The sequence below is a fragment of the Lethenteron reissneri genome, chromosome 41 (genome assembly GCF_015708825.2).
Source record: "Lethenteron reissneri isolate LAM-NWPU_2019-01 chromosome 41, ASM1570882v1, whole genome shotgun sequence".
NCBI lineage: Eukaryota > Metazoa > Chordata > Hyperoartia > Petromyzontiformes > Petromyzontidae > Lethenteron > Lethenteron reissneri.
In genome coordinates, this window is record NC_083819.1 from 7975171 (window position 1) to 7992578 (window position 17408).

The 17408-nt window shown below is 43.0% G+C and overlaps 1 protein-coding gene across 1 annotated transcript in view; it reads right to left on the bottom strand.

Moving 5' to 3' along the window:
* Positions 1-15748, bottom strand: part of LOC133352574 (rho GTPase-activating protein 5-like) — a 35829-nt gene extending 20081 nt beyond the window's left edge. The window contains 4 exon segments of the mRNA XM_061568304.1: positions 7348-7489; positions 8596-9642; positions 9644-12483; positions 15660-15748. Of these exon segments, the coding sequence (XP_061424288.1) occupies positions 7348-7489; positions 8596-9642; positions 9644-12277 (3823 nt within the window). The 5' untranslated portion in view covers positions 12278-12483; positions 15660-15748.
* Positions 15749-17408: the final 1660 nt, after the last annotated feature.

The following is a 17408-nucleotide window of genomic DNA, read 5'->3' on the forward strand; positions in this document are numbered from 1 at the left end:
TTGCCATCCTACATGGTCACATAATCCCACAATCCATCTCATTCCTGCACATGAGCTAATCTCATTCTTATTTCTCTGTGGTGATCATCCTCTCGGGTATGTTTCCTCTTTCGGCTGCCATTCCGTCACCCAGACAAATACACAAGCTACCATCCCTTCTAGCGACATGCCCTGCCCAAGCATACTTCGTTTCCTTAACAGTCAGTATGTCCATAAGTTGTGTTTGTTCCCTGAACCATACGTTTCTCTTTCGGCCTTTCAGTATAGTTCCAAGCATGCATCTCCCCATGCTTCTTTCTGTACTTGTGAGCTTTTGTTTAATGTTCTTTGTTAGTGTCCATGTTTCTGATCCATGTCACAAAGGGTAATATGCACTGACTGAAAACATTCTTCCTCAGGCAATTCTGCATGATGCTTTTCATTTTCAAAAACTCTAAAATAACTCCATCTCTCTTTATCTCATTATTTTGATCCTGATCTGCTTTCAATAGACTCTGATGCCCTTAGCAAAGCAAGATAGCACAAGAACACAATGGACACCACATTTTATGGAGTGCAATGATAAAAAAATAATATAAGGAAAAGTGTGGTTATGTCATTACTAGTATATAATTGTTATCATGGCAGTGTAACAATGTATAATTCAAATCTAGATAGCAATTATTATTTATTATTAAACTCATGATACTTTCATAGAATCGCACATTTAAAATCAGCATTGTTAAATATGCGTATGTTGTATGCCATGGGTTAACGTGACCTCTTCAGCTAATAGTGGCCACTACATTCATCACATAATCATCAACAATAGTCAATCTGCTGCTGGATGAAGGTCTCCCCAAATTGTTGCCATTTTGCATGATCCTGCGATGTCACAATCCACTTAGCAAGTACACACGTCACGGCAGTGCATTGATGTGATGAAGAATCTTGAGAGCCCTCAAGACCTAAGGAGCCATAGTGGATGGGGGACCCATACCAGTCAGATACCTAGCGAGAGGGCGAGACCAATTGTGTGTTCCCTTTACCAAACTGCACTGACCAGCATGATGAAGTATAGACTGGGCCACTGGACATGCAGAATTTTGCTCTTTAATCTGCTACTGGAAATGGGCCATGACAAATTCAAAACAAATTAAATTATTCACCACCTAAATGATGCTGATATTCAAGTTGGCCCAAGTATGTGATGACCCAATTTCAGGACAAGCTAACCATGCAAATAGCCAGTTACCCATTGGCTCAGTCAACCCTGTTTAGAGGCCACCCAACCACACAAGAAAGCTGGGTTTAGGATTAGATTCTTTACCATCGACCACATAAAATCAATCATAATATGGAAAACACGAATAAATAGCAATACTCAAATACTATTATTCCAAGCCTTTTTAAACTATGAGAAGGCAAATTAAATGTATGCAGTCTTCCAAGCTCTCCAAAATCAAGACTCAGTAATGGGTTATACAACCACAGAAATTACAGGCATTACTGATTTCATATACTGTACCTCAGTAACTTGTTCTACATTTTTAAAATCTATACGAGAGCCATGCATACTGACACCACCAATACTTTGAAGTAGTGTAATTCATTTGAAAAATGCTGTGGGACCAGATGGCAACCCGCCTTCCCGTGTGAAGGAGGCCCTTGTGGAATTTTTCAGCTCACCGTGAAACGCCTAAATGCCGTCTTCCACCACTTACGAAGCTGCATTATTTACATATTCCTGGGTCTTGTCATAAATCATTACAAAACAGGCGGAAATACAAGCCCTGACAGGATAATTATTTTCAAATAATACAGCCCGCCGAATGTTAACTGTACGAAAATAAAATTACACTTATGTGAAGCCTACTATACAAAATACATATGTCAGAAGAAGAAAAAACACAAAAGATTGTCTGGACAAGGAAGTACTCATGATGTACCACACATAGATGTGTTTACAAGTGGACAGTCCAGTGAGCCAAAATATGTTGTTCAAATGTGTTCATCCTGTTGTTATTCCCACTGATTAGTCCCATCACGCAAAATACCTACGTACAGGAAAGCACGACCTCAATCTCAACCCAGCAAGCGAAGAGAATTGACCGGTCATCTGTGCTGCATCATCGCGGCACACATCATCCCCTCATTTGCCTCATGTAAGGTTCTCTTTCTATATTTATTTACTTTGCTCTCGAGCACAACTCCATATGTTGAAACAGGACCCACGGAATGCAAAGCACAACAGACCTTGGCAATTACAATATCTGTTACAATAAACTCAAAAAACAATACTGCCTATGTTTAGGCAAGCTAAAAGAACATGTCTACATCGTAATCCCAGTGTTGCGTTGCAAAAAAAAAAGACAAAGCGCAAGAAAGACAAAAACACAAGTCTAAGACTTATTACCATGCGTACATTTTAAATCATTCCCACGGGATAAAAATCAGATTTTCATCACCGTCAGCGCCATCAATATCATTTAATGTAAACGCAACTAAATCCTAAAATCAATACGACGGCGTAAAACGCACGAAGAGGGAGGCCTCTCTGTGGCAGTTGGTCTGACTGAGCCGTGGTGCAATGTGGAGCGAGCAGGTGGCTAATGTCTCCCTACAGGGGTAAACGCGTTGTCCTCTTGCAATGGCGTTAAAATCCTTGCCTCCTGTCTGGGTCCCCCACATTAACCGAATGTCACCACTCGCATGAACGCCAGGTTATTAATCAGCCTGTGAACCATGTAATATGATTGGTGTGTAACGACGCATTGACTCATCAATTAAAATTGATTCTTAAGTTCAATATACACGCATCGAATTGCGGGTATGAGAATTGATTATTTTAGATTCACATGTAATGGGTCCACATGACCTCTGCAACCATAAAATTAACCACAATGGGAACAAAAAAACGAATTTTCTGCATCAAATCACAAGGCAGGCAAATTGCCATAAGACTAATTATGATTAATATTCATTGAGTGCATTTACATATTTGCTCATCATCATATTCATGTAACACACTGTTTCCTGGGAAAAAAAAATTGTATGATAGAGGAGTCGATTCCTTGGTATATAACAAAATATGAAAAGCACCATGAAAAGAAAGCTGGATGAACACCACCGCAACCAAAACAAAGCTGGAACACTATCCAACGCTGTAGTATTTGCTGCACATTATAGCAGTGAACTGGGAGTGCCTGGCGCAGTGTTGAATAAGCTAAGTCAGTTATTTTGTTTGCATGCTGTTCAATATTTGAACTATTGAAGAGTGATTGTAAAAAAATAGTTTTACTGGATCATGCCTACAAACACCGATGTGTCGGTCACAGTATATCCATCCACGTTATATCAAGGACACAATCACTGTACAATACAATTGTAATCTAAATGCATCCACATCACAAGCCACTGTACAGAAACAGTGCATATATGGGCGTTTTTTTAGGGAGGCAGTTAATATAATTATTTTTTTGAGAGGCAGTCAGTCATATGCAGAGCAAAAAAGGAAGACCCTGACCCTCGACTGAAACAGGGGTAGGGAGTCAAAAGCATGGGCTGCTGCTGGGGGAAAGCTGTTCCAGATTGTGGGGGCAGCAGAGGAAAATGAGCAAACGGGAAACCTGTGAATGGGTAAACATGGGCCATGGTGGCGTTAGAGGACTTCTGTTTGGGAATGTACATGTTAGCTGGTCACGGGAGCAAGACAATAAAACCAACGCAACGCAGCAGTCAGGGCTGGATGCATTGCACGGTGCCACCGTCACTGCGGCGTTCGTGTCACTAAAATAAAAAGTCCATGACTAACCGAAAGTGCTGCATTGACGGCAGAAAAAAATTGGCACATGGTGGGTCAGAACAGTCGTTAAAATACAAAGCATAGATTACTCTGACCACCCCACACTGAGAATCTGCATTAATATCACTGTTTCACCACCTGCAGTGCTCTGCAAAGTCAAGGAGAGGCTGTCACATTGATAGTGGGGTCACGATTAACCTCCAATGAATAGTTATGATTTAGGGTTGTGAATCAATTCAAGATTCGCTTGTTTTTACCTTCCCATTGTTTCTGTCTCGCTTGTAGTCTTGCAGGGTCCATTAACCAAAATGTAAAAACATAATTTAGTTTGCATATAATTTTCCACACGTTTAACATTGTCAATTATTACACACCCAATTCAATGCATAGATTGTGAGCCTAAATAGTAAATTTTACCTGATGACGGGCTCCACTGTTCATCACCTACACGCTGCCATGCAAATACAGTGTCACCAATGTACACGGGTTGCAGCTGGCACTGCGACGCTACAGTATGTTGTAAGTAAGGTATAGCCAAGCCAAGGTGGCATCAGGGCTGAATGCACAAGGTTTATGCAATGCTTGCTGTTATGTTGCATGCTTGTCTTCAGCGCTGCTGCACACAGACACTGGGTTATCGCGACTCGAACACATTGCTTCCCCGGGAGGGGACCCAGAGGGCTTTCCGAGCTTTCCAGAGAAAGGTCACCGTTTCAGAGTCACAGGGTAATTGATTCCTTTTAGAGATTACCTTGGTGCACAAACAATAATGTTCACAGACATTATCATTAATTAATTGGTGGTTGCCTACATGACAAATGAGTGGAAAAACAGAACAGAAAATATTTTTAACATTGTGTAATTAAAACAGTAATTGGGGGTTTTATATCCCTACGATGAAGCTAAGATGACAACATTAACTCTTGACTCAAGACAACAGCTCATTAGTCGTATTTTTTGTAAAATTTAAAATCCCTAATGACAAAGGATGAACCTAGGTCTCGAACTTGCAAGGGCTACCAAAACGCATGGGCATATGGCTTGATGTCCAACCAGCCAGCAAACCAATCAATTGTCATGATTTGGGGCCCCAATTCGATTCAAAAATCTATTCTTTTTTTTTATCTTGTTTTCCCATCTTGTTATTGCTCGTTATTGTTCCCTGTCTTGTTTGTACAGTTGTATTTGAACTATTGTCAAAATGTGACATGAGCATATCATTTGCATATATCAAAACACCCCTATTCCAACATATTCTCAGCAATATGAGCATTAAGAACCTTAAAAACCGATATTGATCTTTGAATTAGTGCATTGTCACACCCATACTTACTCAAGCACACTCCTCTGTCAGAGCCCTGCTTCCACTATGAATGCCTCTGCCACCATGGCACTCTCATTAAAAATTCACTATTTTGTAAAAAAAATTGCCAATGATTAGTCGAGCCCTTCCCCTTAAAGTGGCAGGTAGCCCAACATGTGCAACCGAGCACACCATTTAAAGCAAGCCCGGCATCGTAGATGCCAAGGCAAATATTGTACAACTTCATGTTAAAAGCCATTACTTTTTCAACTATTCATTCCTCACACGTGTTTAACTAGATGCCAGCACTGAATATTTGCAAACGCATTGGAAGCTCTGCTGACAGACATGCTTACAGAACACCTAGTATCCAGTCACAGCTAAAAGAAACACTGACTTCTCAAACATATCGGCTGTATAACCTTATCAATCATATACTGAATAAAAAATGTGTCCATTTTCTTCAATCCACTGCTTGATGAAAGCCACTCCATGGTGTCGGTTGTGGATTTTTTTTTCCTTATTTCACCACGCTGGTCAATACGGGTTGGTGAACACAGGGCCTAGGATCGGTTGAAATATCACTCGCCACTGATGTATGCTATGGCTGTGACTCAAACTCTGGCTCATGGCAAAGTGCATTCACCACGAAGCCACGACTCTCCCAAACTGTATAAGCTGGCAAAAATAGGTGCTCACTTACCACAATACAGCATCTGTAACAGTCTACAAGACTAAACAAAAGCCCTTTTGTGTTATGCAAGACCATACCTAAAGCAACGTCAATAAAACTGGAGAACTGCTGGTAAAAAAAATACATGTTAAATGTAGCACATGTCTGGTTCTTTTTCCATTGCAATAATACTGCACTACTTTCCATGGAAAGCGCATGCAAGTGTGACAAGCAGTATACCTCGGGTATTATTCCTACCCTTATGACAGTAAAACATGGATTGTCAATGTCCCTCCACTTATTTCTCCCCCGCAAATGGGTTAAACCATAGTGTTTTTAATGAGCACAGTGAATAGTATAGATTGGCAGGGAGCCCTTATGAGCTCATCTCTTATTTTATCAACAAAGCTCTCTTCACCTGCTGGCACAGAAACAGCCTGAAAAGTAATAAACCCTGAAAAGGGTATATTTAATCTTCCCGGGCACAATGTAACAGCGGGGCATACATATTCGAACATCAAATGGATATGAAAAAAACATCTTTGTTGCTATGACAGCAGTTACATTGATGTATTTTCCCATACATTTAGACCACCACGAACGTTCTAAAAATGCAAGTTATTGGTAACACACGTAGGCGAGGCTTTAAATATAGGAACTGCAGTTACACTTTGGGCTCTGTGTGAAATCCATTTTTAATAAATGAGGTCGTCTAAGTGTTCTCCCTCTGGATTATGACTCAACGTGCAATTACTGCAATTCCTTCCCCGCACTGACCTTGTGCAGGGCCACGCTCCAAACGTACACATTCAGTGAAAGCGGGCCTTTAAAACACACTCCAGGCAGACCTTCAACTCTAATGCGTCAGCGCCATTTGCTGAAACTCAAAGGAATCACTGGCCTTGCGCAGGTGGGAAGGTCGAACTTTTCCATTCAATTGGGAAGACCGTGTAAAAATATGCCGTCGAATTATATTTTGTGAAAAACAAATTTTCTAGCATGACAATGAGTCATTTCACCATTGAATATGTGACAAAGCCCAGTGCTGCTCATCTGATTATAAAATGGTGTTTATCTTTTGCCAATGAACATTGCGTGTGGTAACCTTGTATCATGAGTGTAAAATATGAATGCTTTTATCTTGTGAATTGTAAAATGTTTAAACAAAAGGATTAACTACACAGGCCTTATGAACATCATTCAGTTTTACGCAGGGAAAAAGGAAACATACAACGCTATGAAGGTTAACTTGTAATGAATGCAGATAGCCTCACTGTATAACAGCTTCAACCTTTAAAAAAAATTTGTCCACTAAAAAAACTTACTTCTCGTTTGTAATTAACTGTGGGAAATTTGGTTTCCTACAGTATCCACTGACATTCGCCACAAAGACATGTTCTCTGCCGATAAGGAAAAAGGTGTTTCCTCCGATACGACTCCAAATTTAGAATTACACTTCAAGTGAAAGTTGTTACGGTGCGTATACTTGTAACATGTTACGTACTGAAAGAATAATCTTGTTTTTTATCAGCCTATAGACCTGTAAGGGAAAATTCCAAGTGGAAAATATCTTTGCATCGTACTTACCATTCATTTCTATGAAGTCCACACACTTGTCGATGAAGACGGGCACTGCTTTGGTTGGGGACAGGGGAAGATCCTTTAGTGGTAGCCCAAAGTAGCTAACCTTTGGGACACTCTTCGTCTTTGCCTTGGGTGGCTTTGGAGTCTTCAAACAAAAGAAAGCAAACTAATTAAAAAAAGACTAGGTACTGTAAATCTACACTGGAGATGCAACCGTCAACGTGAAGCAAATTATTTCATCCATAAAATGTACTGTACGCCATTTGCATTTCAAACGCAGCATTTGGAAAAAATGTATTTATTGTACATGGTTAAAAATGGCCATCTAGTGGTAATCACTGTCAACTGGAGGATGATTAAAGGATGCACAAGCAGTCTGGCAGAGGGCTAAGCAAGAACAGTGTCCCAAGGAGCAAGGGCCACTACACATCATAATGAAGATAACTAAGACATACTGTGCAGCATAAAAATCAACACTTCACGGAACTGCAGAACTCCATAACAGTCTGTCTTTAAAAATAACATATGCAACATCACGAATGATGAGACTGTGTCATACATATGGAAGATAGCGTATTAAGCACCTAACTGAACAGCTTAATTGAAAAAAATGTCAAATAAAAAATATATATAAATAACATTTCACGTACTTCCTGGAATTACTTTAAAATATCCCCCAGTGCAATGCACTGCAAGCTTGCACGAGTCGTTCCTCGTGCTAATACACGGCATTGCTGCGATTAAATAAAACTGTCGTACATCTGACACCCATGCGAACATCACCACCAGGGCAATTACACGGTTTAGGACTTAAGTTTCAGACATTTAAAGATGTGGGTAATCATTCGTATAATCATTAAGTGATATTGTTTTAAAATCGGGCATAGTATAACAAAAAACTGGATAGCAATAATTTTCACAAACGTTTTCATCCATTCTGAAATGGTGATGGTGCATTCATTTTCATTGAATCGGCAAATCATTTAATCAATTAATTATTAAACCACATTTACAAAAATATATATAGATGATTGCCTACGAAATGACACCCAACATGAATTTAATCATTATCATTTTTAAATTGTCCAATTTGTGAAACTCCTCACCACAATACTGCCTCGCGTTTGCTGTAATTAGACAAGGCAATATTTTTTCGCAAATAAATACAATTTCATGGGTATGAGCCCTAAAACGTATGGCATGTGGTGGGATAAGAAAATCTCACAAGGGAAAAAAAATCACATCACTTACTTTGGCCTTGTCTTTCCTTTTGTTCTTTGCACCTTTCTTTTTTTTTGTTCCACTATTGCCGGATGTTTCAGCATCGAACTCCGCAGCGGGGTTGTCAAAGCCCAGATGGTCGCACTCCGAGGGCGACAGAAGTGGGTCAGAGTCACTGCCCTTCTTCTTGCGGCCCCTTCTAACCTCGCCGGCTAGACTGCCGCCCTGCTCCTCGTCGCTGGCATCAGAGAGCATGGCGTGCCGCCGGATTACGTCTGTGGGGTACACCTGCTTTCTCAGCAGAGTCCTGGACTTGAATCGGTACGAGTGGTTTCTCTTCACCTGCTGTCGTACTCTCAGCCTCTGCTCAAATGGGCTGTCGTCGTCACTGTCTCCATTTGGCCCCACCAGTTTGGCACGATTGAACAGCTTTGTCATCGACCATATCTTGCCATCTTGCAATGGCGGAAGCTCAGTTGACTCCGAATCTTCCGGTAATGTCACAGGAGCTTTCAGAGGACCCTGAAGTTTCACGGGTCCCTTGCTGATGCTGTCATTTATCTTCTCGAGAAGTTTGGGGTCCAATTTATTTACCTGCGGCCTCTCCATAATGGGTTTAGGTTTCGGAGGAGGGAGTGACTTGCGTGTCCTCTCAATGTCTTGGCTCGTAATGTTGGTGCACGTGAGTGGATTCATATTCCCCTCCACATCCATGGATTTTACACGGGGTGTGGTGCTTGGAATAAGCTGAGCTTCATCGCTCGTTGGGCTGTACGGAGGCTGGCACTCATCGTCGTCACTCTCGGATGGCGACGTCAATGACGGCAATGATGCCTGGTGCAGCGTTTCATTGCTCGATTCCAAAGTACGGTCACTCTTGTAGTCATCTTCAACCACAGTCTTCTTCTCCAAAACTTCGGTGAAAAATGTCTTCAGATATTCCTTCTGTCGGTGAAAATGCGGCTGTGCAGATGCAGTAATGAACTTAGCTCCGATCTCATTCGCAATATGGTTGCCCTCAGTGAAAAGTTCTTTTGCCAGAGCATTTTCAAAAAACTCTGCAGAGCTGTCAGTGATAGGCCACCAACAGAACTGGAATGACATCTGTTACATCGGAGAGGAATGCACGAAGCATTGCAAAGGAAGCTTTTCTTTTGGCAGAATACACCAAAATGTAGCCATGGATGAGCTCTTCCCTCTTCAGCATTGCTGCGTGGTAAGAGATGACGGAAACCTTCATCTTTTTATTCTGCATTCCCACAGACATTTCTAAATTTATGCAGTCATTGTCAGTAGAATGCCCACTGCTGCAGAATTCCAGAAAGGGCATTAGGACCGTGTCAATGTTGAAAGGGTCTCCACACATTAGACACATGGTGATGTTCACATCGGGCACACCAGACTCTGGGCTGCTGAATGGGTCGGGCAGAAGAGTCGTGTTCTGGCAAGCATTTATGATCTGACTCAGGGCATGTTTGATCTGTGTTTCATGGAATTGTTTTGGAGATGACATCTCGGAAGGGCAATCAATAAAAGAGACTTGTAGCTTGTTGGCCGCTTGCTGGGCTTGCTGTCGTAGCAAAGGCAGCTTTCTGTTTGTAACGTCCTTCTGATTTGCCAGCATCAAAGTAACAGGAATGCAGCTCGAGAGGCCATCCTTCTTTATGAAAGATGCACAAGAATTCACTCTCCCTAGGCTGTCCATGATGTAATTTAATGATTCCAACGAGTTGAAAACACACAGACATCCGCTGGGCTGAAAAACGTTACTCTGCATGATGTTTGCAAAGCCTGTCACATCTCCATCCATTGCTTTCAGTTCCAACTCATAAACCTTCCCATTCACCGTGAACTCATTTCCGGTCGATTGCTGTTTGATTTCGCTGCCAAGTTTGCTTGCGAGGCCATCTCTACCGAATATTATAACATTAAATGTATCCGCATTGTTAAAATTGATTAAAGATTCCGAACTTTTGCTTATCAATTTGGGAATAGTATTTGAGAGAAGCAGTGGAATTTGCAGGTCAGTGCACTTGTCTTTGCTAAAGCAAGACTCCCTGGTTGGGTGATGAACAAAGAATATGTGTTTCAGGATCAGTGCATCTCTCTCAGCAGACACCCACTTGAGTGCTTTGTAGCGACTGTCATGTTCCAAGTCCTGATAAATCTCTGCAATCTTGTCATGGTTAAACGCTTCATTTCTGTCCACGTCAGCAAACGTTTCCGAGTGCTCGAGAAGCAGCTCCTGGTATTCGTCTTTTATTTTATCTATTATTTTGCCTTGACACTCTTGGTAGATTGAAATGCGCTCTTGCTCGCACAGCATCTGCGAGCACTCCTTGTCTATGAAAAATGCCTGTGCATCTTCCCATGGCCTTCCTGGCAACACCTCGCTTGAATTCTCCAACATGTTACAAAAAACTCCCTTCATTTCCTCCTTCTTCCTCAACACCTGCAATTTCTGCACATGGGCTTGGAAATGTGAAGGGCCAAACTCTCGCAAAAATTCAACAGGGATACGCCTGTCGGTGACAGCGTTGATATGACTGCTTTCGGTCCAAACCCCATCCGACAGCTCGACAAACCACAATCCAAACTCTGGTTTCTTCTGCAAGAGCAACAAAGCCTCATCCCAGCTAAGGAATTCAATGTCCGTGATGTCAGGGATCAATGAGTCAAAAGCGTTTGGCAGAGAGCTGATATATTGTGCTATCTTTCCTTCAATATGTGCAGCCTTTAAACGTTTAATGTGTTCTCGAAAGTAACTTTCAGCTCTGTTAGCACCCAGCAAGTCCACAAGCTGGACATACTCCGGGTAGTCATCCAGTTGCTTGCTGGTCACTTGCCAGGTTATGTGGTAGTCTCTGACAATTTTTGTCAACCGAGAATTATAATTCTTAATGGCACGTTGGTGGTGTTCCTTGACTTGCTTGGCAGCCTCCACAAATTGCACCAACTTTGGCTTTCCTTTCAGCTTGTCAATCATTTGTGCAAGGGTCAGAAATGCTGCCGACACATTGACATTGTCATTTGCTGATGTCTCAACTACTGGCAGGTTAACTTTTTTTCCAGAAGCAAAAGCTTGAAGTTCCTTAATGTACTGCTCATCCAACCTGTCACACTTTGTGGCAACCAACAAAATGGGTTTTTTTGATTTCACAAGTTGCGATACTAGCTTCTCCAGAAACCTCAACTGATCTTCCAGTATTCTCTGTGTGGAAACGCTGACATCGAAGCACACCAAAAAGCCATCAATGTGCAGCTTACCATCGGGCATTGGATGCTGGTCAAAATCTTGCTCAATTCCAAGTTGGTCAGTGCAAATGTACATGAGCTTTTCGGCTGAGGTGAGCTTGGTGGCTGCCGCACGTTTGATGTAATGCTGGGGGTTGGAGCTCCTGTGTGACTGGAAAGTGGCATCGTCAATAAATTCAGTTTGTTCGACAACATTGAAAATGTACTCTTGTCCCTCGTCAGTCGTCCGCGTTGTCCTGCCCCAGTAAAGGTAGTGATCATTATTTACAACCCGACCACTGAAATCAATTTGGCTCAATATCGAAGTGTGTTCAGTGTGATAGTCATCTGCTTTTGGCCTTAAAAATCTGTTGCTGAGGCATGACTTTCCTACTCCACAGCTTCCCTTCTCCTTCTCAGTTCCTGAAAGTCCAACAACACTTATATTGTAGGTTCGTGTTTCCTTGTTTTTTGACATCGCTGTGCTGCGTGTAACATCACACTACTATTACATGAGAACAAAAGCAATTATGTTTCCATATAATATGTCATTATAATAATTTTGGCTCTTTCTTGCACTTGCGAACAATATTTTCCATGTGACTAGCAGTAACAAAAAAAACTTTTAAAAAATGTTCGCCAACAATGAGGTCCTTTAAATTTTTTCCAGATGAGCAATTGTTTCTGAAAGACAAAAACACAGAGACATTTTAAATATTTTAAAATAACGTTCTGCTTGCATTGAGAGCTTAGTTATTTAACACAGTGAAATTAATGGAAAATTTACATGATTGTCACAATAATTATGTAACCGCAATGTTAAAATACATCGATGGCAGAGGTGAGCCCAGGAAAATAAAACGTTGTTCTCAAAAAAGTACATGGAAGCTATGAGTATAGGCAGGGAGATATCTGATCGCCTCATATCAGCACCAATAAATTCCTAGTTGGACATCACAGTTGATATTCTGACAATAGACATCAGCAGCCCTTGACTACATACGTCAAATAAACCTTGACACAAGCCTTTACCAGGATTAAAATGGTGTGTAATGTGGAAGGGAGACTCATACGTGAGATAAATCATACATCAGGCACCGGGATTTCACAGAACTTTTTAAAACATGTGCTAAGCCACATGACCTTCGGTGGGCAGGGCTGCCTGGGAAATTACCAATGTTATTGGGTGGTACAGCATAAACAAACACTCAGAAAAATCACGAAAGAAAATAAACAAAAGGCCAAACATATTTAGAACAAACCCCCGTCTATCATCGTTTTCCTGAAAAAAACCCTGTGAATACATGTCTAAGTATCTTGCATTCTGCAAATCGGCACAAATGCTGGCTTTATGGAGCAGGCCTATCACTGTTTGTGGACTGACTTGCATATTGGTCTCTGCATTTTTGAGAAACAAGGCCCTTCCTCATGCATGGTCAAGTTAAAAATATAAAATCCATGTCTATGCAAAACATTTACTAGATTCCGAGCCAGAAAATGGTCTTGTCAAACCAAAACCACTGTAGAAAAATGGTCGTACGATCAACTTCCTCATTGAAAAATGAGTCAAATATATCACTTCCAAACAAGTGCACTATTCAAGTTTGTAAAAGTTGTCTTGGCAATTTATTTAATAATTAACTTGAGGAGGTGGGTGACTCAGAGTTCGGAGAGCTGAAATGGCACTGCTGAGAATATGGGATCAAATTGAGACATCCGCCTGTGATTAAATCGAGTTCTCAAGTATAGCAAGTTGAAGGTCTCAGCCTGATCACCGATTACTGCACAAGAAACCATATGAATACATCTAGTTTTGAACTTAACTGGCCAAATTCCAGTTCTCAGAATTAAACGTACTTTTTTATTGTCAAGTGACCAACATTATTTTGCTACTCCCTGGTTTAGTAAAACAAACGTTAACTAGAGGAGATAGTGCCTTTAGTATTCAACGTACAGTTGATTGATTTCAAGTGTGACCAGCTTTCATGTTTGAACCACTAACATGTTGCACAAGCTCCTGGCACCTCTCCATGCCTGTTACGTTCCCAACTAAAAATTGCTCCACTATGTGAATCATATCCAAACCCTGTTATCGCACGCAACACATCCTTCACAAAATGCAGAAATTAAGCTTCACAATGTCAAAACGCTTATCTTCTGGGCACGACGACTGTGAATAACAATTACTTTTTTGTCCAGTAATCACCATTCAATCGCACATTTTAAAGGAAGGAATCTCTTTCAATAACAAATATGGAGAAACCCAAGACTAGGTATATACATATAAACTACTGAATTGGCACATATAATTTTAGCCGACAGTTACAGTATTGACAAGGCGTTATTCGAAATCTTCCTCGCAATTCCAAGCTACATTAGCAGTGTACTCGCTGGGGCTTTTAACATAAACATTATGTTTCAGTTGCCCCACATGCTGATGAGGCAGTTCAAACGGCCCGGCTCAAGATGTCTATGCTGTGGGGATTATCAGGGATCATCTCTGGATTGTCCGCAAGATAAAAACAACAAACACGTAAACAAACCACTTCCTTGCATTGCACATTTTAACAACACCAACCGATCAAGCGCCCCTCTCCCGCAACCCACCCAACAATTTCCACTCGAGTCTTCCAAATAAACTACGGTACACTAGAAAATCTAACTTCAATTTGTACCCCATGACAGTCAGACACCGTAGGGACTGCTCGGCGGCATGTGATGTGATGTGATATACGGTCATATTTAATATACTGTACATCTCCAGTTCCCCAATGCCCCTATGTATCTCCCATTTATATCACCCCGAATACTCCCACACAAGCGAAGACAAGCACAGAAATGGCAGTCGGGTGAGCAGAACCACAACTCTCAGTTGGGAGTGGAGGAAATCTGAATGTTTTTTTTTCTTTCCACCACCCACTAAACTCACATGGCCCTTGTAGATTCACGGCAGCCTTATCAGCAAGCCGGCTGCATGGCTGGGCCGGCGGGCTGCCTGGCTGGCCAGGAGGCTGCTTTGGCTATTTAATTGAGCAAACGACAAGCCAACTCACGCATTCACTCGGAAGCCGTCTGGTAGACCATCGGCCTGACTGGCTGGATGAGTGACTGTATAATCAAGTTACTTGTTGGATGACTGACTGGGTGAGTCCATGTCAAGCTGAATGTTTCAAGAGTAGAACCTAGCCGCCTGGGTATGTGAAAATCACTGTTGTGCGAGTCAGTGCCAAGCTGGATGTCTGACTGGTCGGCCAACTCGATGACTGTCTGGGTGAGCTACTGGGTAGATGATGTTACTGGCTGAATGTCTGGGTGGGTGGGTGACTGATAAGCAATATTGTTGAATGGCAGACCATCTATCCGGTATGCTGACCGACACCCAGTCTGGCTGGGTGTTGCAAGACGCCCACCTACTTACGAATCGCGTTGGCCGTCTAGGCAGCTCGCCTGACCCACTGCCCGACGACTTTCACAATTCGCGTGACCGAATGACCGACTCAACACCCGGCTGAGCGGGGCCCGTTATGATCGCCAGCACCACATCCACCAGAGCCACTACAACCTCCAAACACATCCATCAGCAGCACAATCACTACCACCAACAACCAATATCCACCATCAACAACACCACCAACAACAACCACCACCACCACCACCGACGACGACATCCATCATCAACCACAACCATAAACCTTCACCGTGGCCTCCGCATCCTCGCCCCATAGCGCTTGGAGCGAGTGTGTGGGGAAATTACAAAAAAATACAAAACAACAACACGATTCGCGCAACGGCGGCAAAGAGAAGGGGCAGGCCATGCGTCTGGAGAGAAACGTCGGCGAGAAAACGAGGGAGAAACTTACGGCGAAAGACGAGAAGCTGCGAGGCGGTGCGTGACGCTGCGAGCTCCCCTCAAGTCTCTGCGCGCCGCTGTCTCCCCTCAGTCTCTCGCGCGGGGGGCGGGGGACCCAAGGGGCGGGGCTCGACAGAGGGGGCGGGGCTTGACAACGGAGGGGGCGGGGCTTAACAAAGAAGGGGCGGGCCCATTGAGCGCGAGAGGCGGGGCATTGGTGGCGGCGGTGGCAGGGGGGGGGTCACGGTGGTTGTAGGGGGGGGGGGACTCGGCCCCCTCCCCCCAAGGGGCGGGGCTCGCGGGGGGAGTCGCCGGCCCTAGGCTGTGACGTCATTGCGTGGGCGGAGAGAACCCCGGCTCCGCCAATCGTGTAAGGCGACGAGGAAGGTGACGTCACGAGGGGGCCCACGTGCAGCCGTGGACGTGGTGGATGTTGCGTTGATGTAAAATGCACCGGGCTGTTTAAATAGAGTCGATTGGACGGCTGTGAAGAAGTACTTTAGAGCTCGTGGGATTCCTCCAGTTTAAGTAAATATGCTGACGCTGACTTTGCTGTGCTGCAGTAAACGTATGGAGTAATATACGCGCGGTAGCGAATACATTACGAAAAGGTCGCACGCATTACACACAAAGTGATGGCCACAGTTCAACCGCAATTCCTCGCTGATGTCGTCAAGGAGCAATACATCATCGTGCGAACCCCGATCATTCGATTTTTTGGTTGGCCATCGAACAAAGACGATCACCGCATCTCGCGTTTTCAGATGCGCTTCTGCGGCCGTCTGGAACGCTCTTCCGATATTAGGAAGCCACTGGGGCTATGCACTTTCAAATCTAGATAAAAAAACGAATTTCCCTAGAATAGTTTTTTTGTGTTTAGTTTGTTGTCCTTCCCTCGCACCTCCAATTACTACGGTTGGCTATGTACGGTGCGAAAGAAGTTAAACATACGAAAGAATAGTACATTCGGGAATCCACGTGTTTACAGCTCAGTATTCATACATGTAGCCTATATGTACTCTCATTTACAGTGCAGTATACAATGTAGTTAACATATGTAGTCTATAGTCGAAATGTAGTCTATTTTGTGTCATTGTGCAAATGTACGGTATTTGATAGATTTATTTTGGGACTGGATATTTTACTGGAATAGCAATATGCTGTAAGAACCATACGCAATCACGTTTGTAATTGGGTTTACGTCAGCAGGGTCTCGCAGGGTCAGCGACCCGGAAAATATCTCACCACATCCACGACTGCATAGCCCTCGATATGGCTGTGGCTACTAATCACGTGCCACCAACTCCTGTAGACCCAGCGGAGCCGGAAACTATTCAACAACATATTCAACTCCTCGTGTAACCAGCACTGTATGTGCCAACAGCACTGCGCTCTTGACTGCAGGTTACCATTTCAGAATCAAAAGATGTATTTATACCGGAGGAATCCGATGAGCTATTAAGCTCTTTTTCACAGATGTCCAGTAAAATCCGCGCGACCACGGGGAGTTCATCCAAACTCCAAATATATATAGGCGATAGTCATCGTCGGGATCGAAGCCACGGCCCCCTGTATACCAGGCGAGGGAGTTAACATCTCACCACCGCAGTACCCTTGGCATCTGCGTGTATCATCACTATTACAGATCATGTACATCACCAGTGACGTCATGGGCTTTGCACCCTCTGTGAGCATTAAGCCGTGAGTCATTTGCTTTTTTTAGTTTTACTGAGATGCCAATATCACGTGTGATGAATGC